This window comes from Pimephales promelas, chromosome 22 (assembly GCF_988280905.1).
Source record: "Pimephales promelas chromosome 22, fPimPro1.hap1.1, whole genome shotgun sequence".
Taxonomy (NCBI): Eukaryota; Metazoa; Chordata; class Actinopteri; order Cypriniformes; family Leuciscidae; genus Pimephales; species Pimephales promelas.
In genome coordinates, this window is record NC_142790.1 from 20,862,923 (window position 1) to 20,878,635 (window position 15,713).

The following is a 15,713-nucleotide window of genomic DNA, read 5'->3' on the forward strand; positions in this document are numbered from 1 at the left end:
GGGTTTGCTTCAGAAAACTGACAAAAGTTGCAAATTGGGTGGGATAAGTAACATATCCCAACGACCTCTTTTTATTAATGCTTCATATGTATACAGCTGCCCTGTAATGCAGGGTCCATTAACAGTTTTCGAATATAGTGTGTATTATATTGATACTTTCCCAAAAGTACAGCATGAGCTACATTTATCATGCAAAACAGCCTATAAAATGTATTTAAAAAATAATTTAAACTACAAATTAGCCCATAAATAAAAAACAACTTACACCCAAAGTATATTTATTTATTTTTAAAGCAAAAATTTCAAGTGTTGCATAGTATAATTTTGTTAATAAATTAAATCTCGACTTTTTAATAGTACAAAAAAATGTTGTATCTTGTAACTGACAATTTGTTATTAATAAACGAATAATGTCTACATTGACTAGTTTTCCAGCAGGTCTGCCAGCAATAAATCTTTCAAATATAATTATTTCAATTTGTGGTGGTCCACTTTGACAATACATTTGGAATGTGTTTGTAAAGTTCTCTTTGGATCACATGTTGCACTGGAGGAGGGGAAGGGGTGTAACTCACACAATTTACACATATACAAACACACAGGGCCTGCGCTGGAGAGGAGGCTCATAGAGGAGGCTCAGGAGAGAGTCTGTTTGGCATGGGCTGTTGAGTTAGCAGGAGAGCCGGGCTGTCGGGGGTCTTGTAGGCCTCCTGGTTCTGGACTGAAGTGGGAGATGGAATAGGGGTATCTGGGGATGCTGACAAAAAAAAAAAAATCAGAAAAGCTATAAAACACACTTAAAGTAGCTTGCTAATTATTTAAATTCAAATATAAAAATAAAATCAAGTAAAATAACACAGTTTCACTAATCTATGATGTATTGTCACTGACACTGACTATATTTATGAAAGGATAAATCAAATAAACATTTTTACCTATCTGTGAGTGTGCAGGTCCTGGTATGGAGCTAATGACTATAGTCTGTCCTGGAACCTGAGGGTGACCATTGTGATACAAGTGAGGTTGTTCTGTGGTTAAACCTGCAAAAATAAATTAGATTATTGAGTTACTATATAAAAAAAAAGTTCAAAAGATAAGTAAGTGTACATAAGTCAGCCATGCGAATCTAGCTCCTGTCTCTGTCATAGGGAGAAACATCAAATTCTCCAAAGCTGTTCACCAAGCTACAACTACATTTCATATTTGAAATCACCAACGATTTCTGACAAAAACTGTTTCTAAACGCTCAAATCATGACAAAAAACACTTTTTCAGGCTGGACCAGCCAATAAGCGTGCAGTCATAAGTGCACATCTCAGAACACTGACTGTTTTTGTAAGTCTAAAGTCTTTGGTAATATTATACCAGCATGACATTTTTTATTTCAATTCATATTTCAATTTATTCATATTCTAACTTTCATTACAGTATTAGTTGACTGTCTGCTAAAAATCTGCTAAATCTTTATTGTGATGCTATTTGATGAAATTGTTTTTAGCACCTTTAGAACCTTATGCATGGATGAATTGTTCTCAATAAGATCAATAACATTTAGAAGATAGCTATGGTGAATCCACATGATTCATGTCTGTAGCATAACTTATGTGCCAAAATTGTATACTTGATGTTAAGTGTTTGATCAGATCTGTAATGCTAATCATAAGCAATAATAATAGTAATCTTTCCTTTAGCCAGTCTACCATAATCAAATGAAGCTGCAGCAGAATAATGTCTATACAGCACATATATTATTTTGCCTCATCATTTTACATTTTGCAGTGTAATATGTGATATTATGAGAGAAAGATCAAGCACACTTGTTTCAGAATAAAGTACCTGCTTTCACCTAATTTAAAAAATGATCACGAAGCATTGTTCCGCTTCAAAATCCCATGCAATTGAATGCTTCACCTCATACTCACCCCCAAGAAGCATCTCCTGCAGCAGGTTATCTATCTTAGCAAGACTAAAAAGCTTGATAAACTGTAGCTGCTCAATCATCTGCCAGGTGATGCTTTGCAGAGTAGGAAGGAGCAGCAAAAGCTCCCCGAATCGCCCACGCGAGTCATACTGCCGGTCATTAATGTAGTCTTCCAGACTCATTTGAACCTGATAGCGCATCGCCTTGATCTTAGAGGGGTCTCTTAAGCTTTTGGCATCTAGAAGAAAAATAGTAACATGTGTGGCTGTGTTTTAAGATAGATATTAAGTGTTAAATTAATGTCCTGTTTTATTTGCATATACCTGGATCAAAGAACACAATGGCCTTTAGAGCTGCATATTCATTGTCATCAATTTGGATGTCCTGGAAGGATAATACCAGTTCATCCAAGACTCGGTTAGATACGCGACCTATTTCCGGCTCAGGGCAGTTTCGATGGACAACACAGCCATTACCTGCAAGGAAAATAATAAACAAAAGATCCGCTCGAGTTAGTGTGTGTATGTGTGTGTGTCTAACATCTATATGTTGAATGGTGAAAATGACTTTCTATTAGAAGTTACCTAGAAGCAAGAGGTCTTTGTATGGCATTGACCTTTTAGCCACACCCAGCAGAAGATGCTCGCCTGCATGAGCGCGTAATAAACTAACCTGTAAAAAAAAGCCTAGTTTAACAGTTTTCTGTAACTACCACAATGAAATGAAAATATACTATAAGGAAATACTATATATATATATATATATATATATATATATATATATATATATGGGGTCAGTATGACTAGAGACTCCTTTTGAAAGAGACTCCATTTGATAAAGACTGTATTTATTTGATCAAAAATACAGTAAAACAGTAATATTGTTATCCATTTAAATAGAAATATTTTTGAATATTATAAATGTCTTTAATCATTATAATAATATATTTAAACTTGATTTTTAGAAACACATAGTGTAGCTATGGTGTCTACCAGCAGAGGGCTAACTGGGCAATCCCCAGCCAAACATTTGCCATCTTGCTTACTTTGATTTGCATGCTAAATGAGTCATCAATTTTGGTCCAGAAGAGCAAAAACTGCTCATTTTTACTGCATTAAAAACTGCTGAAAAATTATTTTGTCGACTTTTGGGAGTATACAGTAGACCTCAATGCTAATACACATGAACTAAATGCCATTTGTATCCTTTAAGCTCACAGGTAAACAACAGAAGGTTCTGCATGTTCAATAACAATGGGGGGGGGGGGGGGGTCCTAAATTTAGAGCAACACAGACAGCATGCTAAATGGAGGCTACACCAAGTCAGCCATGTGAATAGCAAATATTGAGCTTCGGTGAACGGCCCTGCAATTTAACCCAAGGGCCTCCCCAATTAGCACAGCCAGTGTTGCTTTCCAACGGCCATTACCTGGTCATCAAGTGGCAATTCGCCGAAGGCTGGGATGTATTTAGCCCACTCTACCAGAACAAGCAGCTGTTGCTTCATAGATTCGCAGACGTCACTGATAGTGGCTGATTTTTTCTCTGAAACATCAGCAGGGCCCATTGGGCTGGCAGCGTTGATCTGCTGAGAGACAGAAGAGAGACGAACTGAATTTACAATGTCCTCTAAAAATGGGCCTCTCTTAGGGTAAATTCACACAGGTACTCATGCAAATAATTCGAAATGTTGATGACACTCACTGACTGATACTCAAAGAAACTAACGCTCATGCAAATTACAGCTGTTATTTATCTCTCGTTGTTATTATTAACTACAGAGCAGAACTTAATCAGACTTACTGTGATGAAACCTCTCTTCCTTCTTTAATCAGCCCTGTTGCTGGTTAATTTTTGTTTTTGGCGACTATTTATCTCTAGCAGAATCCATTAAAACCATACACCTTTGCTTTAATTGACAATCATGCCAATGATTTATTGCTCAAAAGCAATAAATGTTACTGCCGCAGATACCGTAATATGCATGTTTTTCATTTTCCGTGTCTCTGCCCTTTTCGACTGATATTCTTTCTCTTTCTTTTTGTGTGTGTGCGTGTGAGCGCTTCGATTAACCTTGATAGGACAGTTTACCTGCTGCGAGAGAGCTTCAGCATGAGCGAGGGCTGTGATTGGTGGCAGATCATGCGAGTCTTGCATGTTCCTCCTAGAGCTGATACGGTCCCGCTCATTCTGCACAGCTTAAAACAAGCACAAACAATTTTGCTGATTAGTGAGCTAATAACAGTTAGGAGTTATTACTGATTAGCCAAGATGATGGGTGTGTTTCTCAAGCTTATTTGCAGAAAATCACACTGCCACGAAATAACACACACGAACAGCCAAGAAAGAAGGGGTTCAATGGCAGAGTTCATTCTTTCTAACGTATTTGAATGTCATTAAATGTATAAAGAGTCAAAAAAATGACCTTTTTGCCACACCTATTGTGTTTTGCCACGAATGATTAATGGATTGTGAAATTTTGCCAGCCAGAAATATTTCCAACTGTGTTTTGCGTTACATTTTTAAATAATTTTATAAATAGTTTTCTCTATGCAAACATACTTATTTTGATGTTTTTTTAGTGGGTTTTTCTTTTTCAGTGGGTTATTGACATTCTTCAAAATATATGAAAGTCATTCAAGTTTGGAACAACTTGAGGGTGAGTAAATGATGACAGAATTTTTATTTTTGGGTAAATTATCCCTTTAAGCCAACGAAGACCAGTAAACCATCTTAGGCTGGTTAAAGCTGTTTTTTCTCCGAAGAAATGAGAAACGATGGTGAGAAAATTAAAAAATAATGCATGACTGTCGTACAAAACCCTGCATAAGCTAGAGGTAAAACTTTAACTGACCACAGTCCCGAACAACGTGTACGCACGGAAAGTGAGGTGGAGAGCACATGATCGCCCATCATAAAAGTCTAAGCCAAGGTTATACATCCAATAAACTAAACATCCTTGTGTAATCAGGGCAAGTTTTATGGCATCATCTATTTTACTCATTTGAGTTCCCTCTTCCTTGTTACTCCATGAGATTTCTGATCAAGACTGTGGGAAATGTGAGCATTTGTGGGGGGGGAAATGCATGCATATAAAATGTTTACCTTCTTTTTTCATTCCAGCTCGAAAGCATTTGTGAAGTCTGCAGAAACGGCACTGGTTCCGTTTGTCTTTATCAACAACACATTGACGATTAAACCTGCCCAAAAGAAGAAGAATTTTGTTAACATTTTGCAAACGCCTTGTTAACATTACAGCAATGAATTTGATGTGTATATATGATGTATATAAAAATAGTCTGGTGCGTTTTGGTCAATTATTTGTTAGAACTGGGAACTGTGAGGAATGTCATGTATGTGCTTCTGATTCCAATATCACTGAATAATTCCAGTTCCAAGTTAGTCATTCCTTAAACCATTCTATTTTCATTTTTTTTAAATAAACATGACAGTTGAAACATGTTTCAGTGAATTAGTGAAATTCATTAGATCAATTCAACGTAAGTTCAGGACTGATTCATGAGTCTTTTTGCCTGATTCATTAAAAATAACCAGCTAATAAGGGGAACTCAGTTGTGAATCAGGTAATACTCTTCACAATAGTAAAGCTTTATATAGTTTCCATTAGTGCCCATTCATGCATTAACTAACATTAGCTAAAAATATGGTTACACTTTATTTTAAGGTGACATAGTTATTGTACTTAATTAAACAAGTAGTATTAATTAATTACATGTATAGTGCTATGGTTAGTAAATGTTGAGATAAACTGAGATAAACAAATGCTTCAGAGGTAAGCCTATTTTCATTGTTAGTAACAAATGCTAACAAATGGAACTTTATTGTAAAGTGTTACCATGTTTCTTATGTTTGTGGTAACCATTAATGCAACAAAATGTCATTAAAAACAGTTTTATTTAAAAAAAAATCATTTCTTAATAAAAAAATCAGCTCTCAATTCTCATCTCATACTGTTATTGCAACGCATTCTCATTCCAAGGCGTCAAATACTGACGCTTTTGCCAATGCGTAGACATCCAACGCACATGGCACCCTTTAGAGTCAATATAACATGCACAGAGTATGGGTAGGTTTAGGTCTGGGGTAGGGTTAGGGTTAGACCACTAAGAGGCGCCTTCTGTCCCATATATATCTGCGTCTCATATTGACGCTAAAGGGTGCCATGTGCGTTGGATGTCTACACATTGGCAAAAGTGTCAGCATATGACGCCTTGGGATGAGAATGGGCTGGTTATTATTAGCTAAACTGCTTTAAAATGCTTCAACTTAAAAAAAAAACTTGGCAACTAATTGAAATAAGTTGAAGGACTATAATTAGTAAAACTGAAAATAATAAATTATATATATATATATATATATATGATGAGCGTGATGTACCTGCAGGAGTAGACATGACTCTTCCTGATGCTCCGGCGGAAGAAGCCTTTGCAGCCATCACAGCTGGACGCGCCATAATGTTTACCTGTGGCTTTGTCGCCACAGATTGCGCAGTTGGAGCTCACGCCATTTTCTCCTTGACTGATGCTGGGCTCTGTCGGCATGTTTTCTGTGAACAACAACACAGACAATCAGGATTGAGATCATCCTGAAACTGTTATTGCCACCTGAACACTTTGGTTGATTCACTTGGGTGGCTTTTGGATCTTTTAAAGTAGAGAATCATGTCTGTTGTACATCCAGAACACACTAAATAGTAGAAATCTACTGCTGCTAAGCTTCTGAATGCTAAGCTAAGCATGCTAATTCAAGCTAGACTAACAAACACAGAGCCAAGTGAGTCTCATAAAGCTACAACACGACACGTCTATCAAATCTAGGTCTTTTTATTCGGTCTCTCGATCATAACTACTAATGAGGAGAATAAGGAAGAGTTCTGCATAAGTGAACAAAGGATGCTCATCCTAAAAGACCTTCTAATGCAACAGAGAGTGGCACCCTTCTGTTCATATAGACAAGGATGAGAAATCAATCATTCCTTTGTGCATCCAAAATCATAACATTTCAACAAAAGAAATGCAGCAGGGGACTTTAGCCTTTTATGAGCTGAGACTGATTGGAGCCTCCCGCTGTTGTAGGACAGACTTAATTAGGATTAGCCTCTGTTTTATCGCATAGACAGATACTCAATGGAGATTGACATCTCATGGATAAATGTTAATGTGGGTTGAAAGCAATCTCTTCTGATTTAGTTTATTCCCAAAGTGATTCCTTCTCATTCAGGATAAAACATCATTTGAATGCCAAGGGCATGTGTGGTCGCAGAGAGGCAATTTCATCCTGGCGGCTGTTTGAAGTATTTCGCTTCAGAGTAAGGTGCTATGAACTTAAAATGAAACAATGAAAAATGGGTTGGAAAACTATTTCACTGCATTCATGGCTTTATGGGCTTAATTAAAGAGTTAGATTGCCCACAAATTAAAGGGATATTCCACTTTTATTTTACCACTCCCCCAGAGTTAAACAGTTGAGTTTTACCGTTTTCGAATCCATTCAGATGATTTTCTCATATTTAGAATTATATTACTTACCAGACAGTTTCTGGTCTCATTGACTTCCATAGTAGGAAAAAATGTATACAAAAAATGTATACTATGGAAGTCAATGAGACCAGAAACTGTCTGGTTACTGATATTCTTCTAAATATCAGAAAATCATCTGAATGGATTCGAAAACGGTAAAACCCAACTGTTTAACTCTGGGGGAGTGGTAAAATAAGCCTATTTCCAAAAAAAATGGAGTATCCCTTTAAGATGCTGTCATTTACTCACCCTTGTGTTGGTTAAAACATGACTTTCTTTCTTCTGCAGAACACAAAAGAAGATATCCAGAACAATATTGGTAGCCAAACATTTTTGGCAACCATTGACTTTCATAATGTGGATTTAAAAAAAAAAAAAAAAACATTTAAGATATTTTTCAAAATATATTATTTTGTGTTTTTGTGTTTCACACAAGGAAGAGAATCATACAGTTTTGGAACAATATGAGAGTGAGTAAACAATGAAGGTATTTTCTTTTTTGGGTAAACTATCCATTTAAGGATAGGATGAAGAAAAGGATATGCGAATGCCGAATGCGACAAACAATCTCAATACATGAAAATATCAACTCAAAATGTGAGTTTTGCTTTTCGTGCATTTTAATAATGCAACACAATGCTTAATTTCACTATTTGTAAAACATTAGTTTATTCTTTGTTATTCTTTAGACAAGTTTCAGTTCCCAGCATGCTTTCCATGGGACTGGACTGGTTGAGGATGATTCAGTAGTGTAAAAATCAGAGAGTGTGTGTTTGCCTTTAAATAGTTTCTCTAACCGATATTTTATGACCTTTCTCTATCTCTGTGTTTAGATGTACTGTAAAGGACTGTAAAGATAACTGGGAAATCTCTACAGCAATTTTATTCTAGGATTAGATTAATGAACTGAACTGGATAAACCACATAAGATTGTGATGACAAAATAGCTAAAGATTTGAACCATGGATAACCAGAGACATGTTTAAAAGTTAGAAGTGGCAACATTTCACCCTTGACAAAGACATTTCCTATGATGTCATCCCTTCAGTAAATGTACTTTTACGCATTTCTTTAAATAAGAGCAAAAAAAAAAAAAAATTGGGATCCTTTCACGCCTTTCTTAGTTGTTCCTGCTTTGAATTAAAGGGGTAGTTTGGCCAAAAATGACAATTCTGTCATCATTTACTCACCCTCAACTTGTTCTAAACCTGTATGAATTTCTCTCTTCTGCTGAACACAAAATAAGATATTTTGAAGAATATGGGTAACCAAACAGTTTATGGGCCCCATTGACTTCCATGGAAGTCCATCAACTGTTTGGTTACTGATATTCTTCTAAATATCTTCAGCAGAAGAAAGAAATGTACAGGTTTGGAACAACGTGGGGCTGTGATGACATTATTTTTGGGTGAACTATCCCTTTAACATTGAAGTTGTACAAATTTTTTTAAACTAAAACTTAAAAACAGTATATCCCGTTTTGTCTTTTTTCCAAACCTATCAACCCAAGGAGAACCCTGTCTCTAATCCTGAGACTCAGAACTCTTTTCTCAGGATTTGAGTGAAACCCTCTGTTGAATTTTAAACTGAATGGAAAGACTTTCAAAATAGTTAGCTAACAGTTATCTCCTTTAGGAGGTAAATGATTCTGCTGGGACAAATCATTCCAGACAGTTCAGACAGCTATTAAACCAGCCATGACATGGCGCCTGTCCCCTCCAGTCATACCAAGCCAAATTAACACCCACCTCAGTTAGAACTGACATTAATCCAGTTAACAGTAGAGTAACAGCACTATTGGACGAGAATGATTAGTCCAAGCAGCATCAACACCATCTGCTTCAAAAACGGATTTTTATACAAAATGCACAGCACTCACCACCACAATAAAGCACCTCTGCATTCTCAAAGCCCAGTGTGCTATAGGTCGGGTCTAGGCCCTCGCAGTAATTGGCTACATCCATGTCCAACAAGGATTTAGGGAGAGGACTTGGTGAAAACTTCATCCCTTCCCTGCTATCTCTACTTAAATTCGTCCTGGGACCGTGTCTCTAGGAGAGAGCAGCCTTAGGTTGACCATCTCTTCAGAATGCTGATTTGTCATCTTCTAAGACAAGGGAGGAGCCTTGTCCAAGACTCCTCACCTCCTTCCACAGAACTTATCTTCTCCCCTTATCCTATACTTATCAGAAGGATGAAGAGATAACTGTTTTCCCCATTTGTTCCAGAGAGAAACCAGAGATTGCATTGGTGCAGGCCCTGTTTTCAGGTAAAATGACTTACAAAATAATGCACCATCCCTTAACAAAAATATGGCAAATACTGCAGGACAATAAATTTATAAATGTTCATTAGGAGAACTAGGACCTTCCTTTTGTAAACAAGATGTTGTAAATCGATGGGGGGTTTCTCAGCTTGCAAGTTGCATAAATGTTATGCTTTTTATGTTAATGTTGAATTAAATTTACACAATATTTTAAAAACTAGATATCTCAGTTTCAGCAGCTCTGATGCAAATATGATTATTATAGACATAATTTAAATTTGTCTAATACAAATTCTGTTTTGCATGTTATTTAAACTAGACTAAGAGAATCAATTGAATGTAATATTTTGATGAGGCATTTTTTCTTAAATGGATAGTTCACACAATAATCTAAATTCGGTCATCATTTACTCACCTTTCCAGGAACACAAAAGAAGATATATTTTGAAAAAAAATGACTTTATTTGTACAATGAAAGTCAATGGGGCCGCAGTGGTTTTCAAAATATCTAATTTTGTGTTCTGCAGAAGAAAGAACTGTATACAGGTTTGGAAAGAAATGGCAGTCGTTTGTAGGACAAATATCAGTTTACTTGACCAAAAAAAAAGTTTCTGACAAAATTAGAATAAAAACATCACCAAAAAATAGGCACCGACAGCCACAATGCATGTGCAAAGCCATAAAGGAAACCAAACAAGTGTTTCTGGTCAAAATATAATTTTAAAAACATCACTTCAGTGAAATACTTTGCCATTCAGTTTCCCTAACATTTTGTTTAATTTTAGAATATCTATCTATATTTTTCTGTACACTAAACTTGACTTAAATATACTATAGAAAGTCAAACAGACCATTACTGTACAGACATATAGCCTACAACAAAAACAGAGACAACAAAATATTAAATAAATCAGACTATTTAACATTAGATTCAGTAAGCACATGAATACTCGGAGGAAACACAACACAGGTTACATTTTAACTTCACTCCAACAAACAATGATAAAAGGAGGAAGTGCTCAAATGTTCACGTGATAAAGAGTTTTGTTAGGCGAGGGCATCTAATCTCTGCCCTCTATTTTCAATACATTGCATTACATCACTATATCCAATGCACAGAGACGAATACTTAACATAAAATCATATTGCAATATACTCAACATTAACATTTCAAAAGCATAATACATTCAAGGTCAAACTAGAACTGCTTAGAAGAAAAAAATCAACCGAGGACTGGGGAAAAACTCGCAGTAGTTGGTTACGTTCAGTTGTATTTAAAAAGTCCATTGATATGACTTACGTATAATACATATTTACGTATAATAACAGTAAGCCTAGTAAGGAATATTTTCATGAAAAATGCAAAGTAATTATTTACAAAGCAAAGATTGAAAGGAAATGAATGTTGTAATTATGTATAAATCGAATGTATAGCCTATTTTAAAACTTTTTTATTGATTATAGCAATAAAAAAATAGTAATGAATATAGACACTGCTTATTTGTGCACACAAATTAAATTTCTTTACATTTTTATCAACAAGAATAAATAAAAAAAGACACGATAGTTCGAACGTCGACGTCACAGGCTGACTGTTCAGACAATATCGCTCGAGCGATATTTTCTTTTCCCATGTAGTAAGGACTTCTTTAAACTCTAGCATTCTCAGGTAAAATGTAGAAAGAAACGGTTTAACGGATTATTTTTTTCTTTAACTGACCCACAATTCAATGACCGCGACTCAAAACTATCAGGTCTTACCTTCTCCACGTCCAACAACGATTTGCATTAATCCACCAAAACCCAAACGAACATGGGTCAAACTTTTATGCTTATAAATATGTTTCGCTGTTGGCAACTTCGAGTAGGCTACATGAAGTGTTTAACATGTCATTGGATAATACTTTTGGTGGTGTTGGGGGAGCCTCTCATTAGATCGATTTACTAAACAAACTGTAAGTTGGGTGGAGATGTTAAACAGTAACTAGCCCCAATAAAACAGAAGACATGAATCGTGTTGCCTTTGCGTGCGTTCACGACGTCAAGAACACTGGCAATAGTAAGCTACGAAGGCTAGAAGAAAAATAATTTGAATTTAGCCTTTAATGTTTAGCCTAATACGAATACATATCCTATGTAACAGAGATTTTCGTATTTTTTCATTAAACATTTTTTTAAAGCCTGCTTATAAACAATTAGGTTGCACGCTAAAAGCCGAAATCATTGTTTTACAGAACTATAATTTTATCTTTTAACTAGCCAACCTCCGACGTTCTCCAAGTTTACCACAAGAGGGCGCCAAATCTCTATTTTTCTGTCTTTCAATGATAGGTCGAGTCATTGATGAACACAAAACCACGTGTACTCATACATACGACTTCTGTACAAGTCTAAATCGGTGTATGACGCGCGAATTGTTACGGCTGGTTAAGTTATAGGCCTAAATAACTGGACAAAAACGTTGAGGTATTTTAAAGGGACAGTTCACCCAAAAATTAAAACACTGTAATCAAATTTACTCTCCCTCAAAATGTCCCAAGCCTGTATGAATTTTTTTTTACCTCCTGTCCTGAACACAAAAGAAGATATATGGAGAATGTCCAAAACAAATGTCCAAAACAGAATGTCCAAAACATGTCCAAAACAGTTGGACTTACATTGCATTTTTTTTTTTTTTTACTTTGGAAGTCCATGACCATGGGCCGCATCACTGTTTGTTCGAAAAACCTGAGGAAAAGTCGGCCTAAACGATGACAGAGTTTCTATTTTTGTGGTGACCAATCCCTATGCCTATTTAAAATTAAATTTAGCCTACGTTTACGGTAGTTGTACTTTTTTAAAGTGCATATAAGGAGCTGTCTTTCTGTCCATTTATTTATATAACAGCTATAGGCGTATAGTAATTGCCTAGGCCCTGTTATAGTCATCCTACTGTAATGTCACGGTTTTCTTGTGAAACACTTTAGTTGAACAGTCTGTTTTTTAGATGATAATAGTTTCACAACGTTCAGAGAACATTCGAAATTAATGTTTGCAACATATCCAAACGAAAATAGAACAAACAGTTCCCAAAATGTTAGCAAAACCAATAAAAACTCGTTTCAAATTTTGTTTTAAAACTGGAAGTTAATGTTTGAAATTCATAAATAACGTTTTCATAGCCTAAATAAACTTTTTTTTTCAGCTGGGGTGCTCATTTAGCCTACCTTTATTGTAACCGCTGGCTATTATTATTATAACACGTTTTCTGTATAAACAGTCCATTTTCACAGCTGTGGAGAGAATCTGATTAATGGCCAATGATGTGGAGAATATCCACATCTTTAGGGCCAGCACACCTGACACACGTTCTTCCCTGTGAACGTTAGCATGTCGAAACATGTCAGTCCCGTGATGGCCAGAAACACCTCATTTATCGCATGAAGATCAGTAGCGTTGTTCAAGTAATGCAGCCGAAAAAGGTGGTATGGTACCAAGCAGGTGAGCAAGATCAGTACAAAGATAAGGTTTTTTATTTGGACCCAAAACTCCTGCTGGGAACGACTGGCCGATCCGTACTTGCGTATCATGACGTGCAAGATGAATGCCTGGATGCAGGTCTGAAGACCCGACACACTGATAATAAAGATAGATAGAATCATGTTCAGGGCGTAGACGGATGTGTCATCTAACATATTCTGAAATTTGAAGCACTCGTTTTCTGTGTTGACTTTATTGCTTTTGGAAGATTGTCCGTATTGAAGCAACACGAGGGGTAGCATGATGAGAAGAAGTAGGAACCACACTAAAGCGCTCGCGCCCAGCGCGTGCAGCCGCCTGTAAAACTCAGTCCGTTGCGTTTTCTTGTAGAATTGCAGGAAACGAAGGGTAAGTATGATGGCGTATATGGTAAACACCATGTATATATGGATATGCACCATGGCGCTGACCAGTTTACACATCCCCTTACCCAGGTTCCATGATAGAAACGCGAAATAGTAGATTCTGAATGGCACGGTGAGCAGGAACAGAAAGTGTGCGACCATCAGGTTCAGGAAGGCGATGGTGGTTAACGAGCGAATGTTGGCTTTTAACAAGCTGATCATGAAACCTAAGCCTGTGATGCCCACCAGAAGGACGACAGAGTAGATGACTATCAGGGCGATTCTGTAGGGCATGTCGAAGTGGACTGGAGGGGTGGACGCCACTGCGAGGCTGGTGGTGGTGGGGTTCATGGTGGTGTTCATGGTGGTGTTCATGGTCCCTAGAGAGAAAACATACTGGAAGTCAAAGGCAAGTGTGATGAAGTCATTTAATACGTGGAAAAGACATAGAGCAAAGCCATACATGTTTTGTTTTCTATTCAGTATTACCATAAGGTTCCATTTTTTAACAAACTCGTTTAGTTAACATGAACTAACTATTAAAAAAAAAACGTCTAGCCTTTGGCCTATGAAAAGCATGAATTAATCTTAATGTTACTTTCAAAATGTTATACAGTATTCAAACCAAATCTTATTATTTACTGACCTGCAGCTAAGATCAATTATATGAATCGTTGTATTTTAAGTAACATTGACAAAGATTAAAAAATACTGTACAAATGTATTGCTCATTGTTGTAAGTTAACATGCATTAATGTTAACCAATAGGACCTTACTGCAGTGTTTTTGCAGTGTTCTGTAGAAACAGGCCTATAATGTACATGTCAATATATTGTCATCCCTCATTGCATTCATTTAAACCTTAATTTTGAATACTTTGTGTACATATAAAAAATAATCATAATTTTAGCCAATTTGAATGTGCCACACCACTATACATTTCTGAGGGTTCTTTTTCCTTCAGAAAAACAACTGAAAGCTAGACATTTCAGCTATATTTTACAACACAGTGCATTTAAAATGTAAAAATGAGTTTACATAATCAAAATGAACAGCTTAATGAGAGATTATGAAGCAAGACACGTACCGAAGTTGAAGATCCGGATAAGTTGAGGAAGTAAGGTAATGTGCTTGTTGCTTCTGACTGCAACCACTATTTTAGCACATTCTCTCGATGAGGAGGCCGGACTTCTGGGTGTTTCAGAGCAAGTCCTATTACTAACCAACCGCACTGTTGTTGTTTTCATATTCAAGTTATGATGAAATACTGCAAGATCACAGCCACCTAGTATTTCTGTTCTTTATAGTCTGAATGTATTGTAATAGTGCCTTAATATCACTCCATTCTTGTGTCTAGACTTCAGCTGCAAAAGTGAGGTTTGTGGTTTTCCCCTGCATGTTTGTCACAGCTGCAAGTGGGTGGGTGAGGTGGAGGGGGGTTAGGGTGGTGCTTAAGTATTGAGTTATTAATGGATATTGATTTTTCAATTTTGAACAAAATATAAATAGGCTATTTATGTAAGAGAACATGTAAATAAAATGATGAATGTGCCATAATGTTGCATTTAAAAATGTAATGCACGTTAATGCTATAAATGGCAGTTATGTTTAAACTACACTACTGCTCAAAAGTTTAGGGTCAATTAGATTTGTTTTTACATGCTTTTACATTTTTTTATCTGGTCTATGCTATTCCGAGCTATGTCTGAACTTTGTATTTTGAGCACTTCTTGCGTTGTTTTTGCATCTTCACGATGACTCCCTTGGTTTAATCCTCAGTTGTAAGTCGCTTTGGATAATAGCGTCTGCTAAATGACTAAATGTAAATGTATTCCTGTATCGGCCAAGCTGAATTTTTAGCACATGGTGTCTTTAAACTTAAAAACAAAATGTAATATACTGATTTGGTGCTACATTTCTTGTTATTATCAATGTTGAAAACTGTTGTGCTGGTTAATATTTGTGTGGGAAACCTTAATACATTTTTTTTTCAGGATTCTTTAATCAATATATGAAGTTCAAAAGAACAGCATGTATTTAAAAATTAAAATTTTTATATTGATTTCTATTAAATTGAAATCAATTTAATCTGTCTTTTACCCTAACTGACCCTCACATTTTGAA

General features: G+C 36.1%; 2 protein-coding genes across 6 annotated transcripts; both read right to left on the reverse strand.

The window, feature by feature from the left end:
* Positions 1-27: 27 nt before the first annotated feature.
* On the reverse strand, positions 28-11,574 carry hnf4g (hepatocyte nuclear factor 4, gamma). 4 transcript variants are annotated; one of them, XM_039667069.2, is made up of 10 exons: positions 11,488-11,574; positions 6,319-6,487; positions 5,026-5,120; positions 4,012-4,118; positions 3,350-3,505; positions 2,506-2,593; positions 2,245-2,397; positions 1,923-2,159; positions 936-1,040; positions 28-757 (listed from the first exon to the last, which is right to left on the reverse strand). In XM_039667069.2, the coding sequence occupies exons 1-10, from the start codon at positions 11,513-11,515 to the stop codon at positions 624-626; spliced, it is 1,272 nt and encodes a 423-aa protein (XP_039523003.1). In that variant the 5' UTR covers positions 11,516-11,574; the 3' UTR covers positions 28-623. The 4 variants fall into 4 exon arrangements, with proteins under 4 accessions (XP_039523003.1, XP_039523002.1, XP_039523001.1 ...); XM_039667068.2 differs by having other exon boundaries at positions 3,350-3,508; XM_039667067.2 differs by lacking the exon at positions 11,488-11,574 and adding an exon at positions 9,340-9,569.
* gpr141 (G protein-coupled receptor 141) lies at positions 10,169-14,972 on the reverse strand. 2 transcript variants are annotated; one of them, XM_039667070.2, is made up of 2 exons: positions 14,677-14,972; positions 10,169-13,969 (listed from the first exon to the last, which is right to left on the reverse strand). In XM_039667070.2, exons 1-2 carry the CDS (start codon positions 14,834-14,836, stop codon positions 13,050-13,052), a joined length of 1,080 nt encoding a protein of 359 aa, XP_039523004.2. In that variant the 5' UTR covers positions 14,837-14,972; the 3' UTR covers positions 10,169-13,049. The 2 variants fall into 2 exon arrangements, with proteins under 2 accessions (XP_039523004.2, XP_039523005.2); XM_039667071.2 differs by having other exon boundaries at positions 10,169-13,985; positions 14,677-14,770.
* Positions 14,973-15,713: the final 741 nt, after the last annotated feature.

Coding starts and splice junctions, on each gene's coding strand:
- hnf4g (XM_039667066.2), bottom strand. CDS start 9,466: ATGAAGTTTTCACCAAGTCCTCTCCCTAAATCCTTGTTGGACATGGAT. Junction 4,119..5,025: donor AGCTGGAATGAAAAAAGAAG/GTAAACATTTTA, acceptor GCTTGTTTTAAG/CTGTGCAGAATGAGCGGGAC. Junction 2,398..2,505: donor CAAAGACCTCTTGCTTCTAG/GTAACTTCTAAT, acceptor TTTTCCTTGCAG/GTAATGGCTGTGTTGTCCAT.
- gpr141 (XM_039667070.2), bottom strand. CDS start 14,836: ATGAAAACAACAACAGTGCGGTTGGTTAGTAATAGGACTTGCTCTGAA. Junction 13,970..14,676: donor TATCCGGATCTTCAACTTCG/GTACGTGTCTTG, acceptor TTTTCTCTCTAG/GGACCATGAACACCACCATG.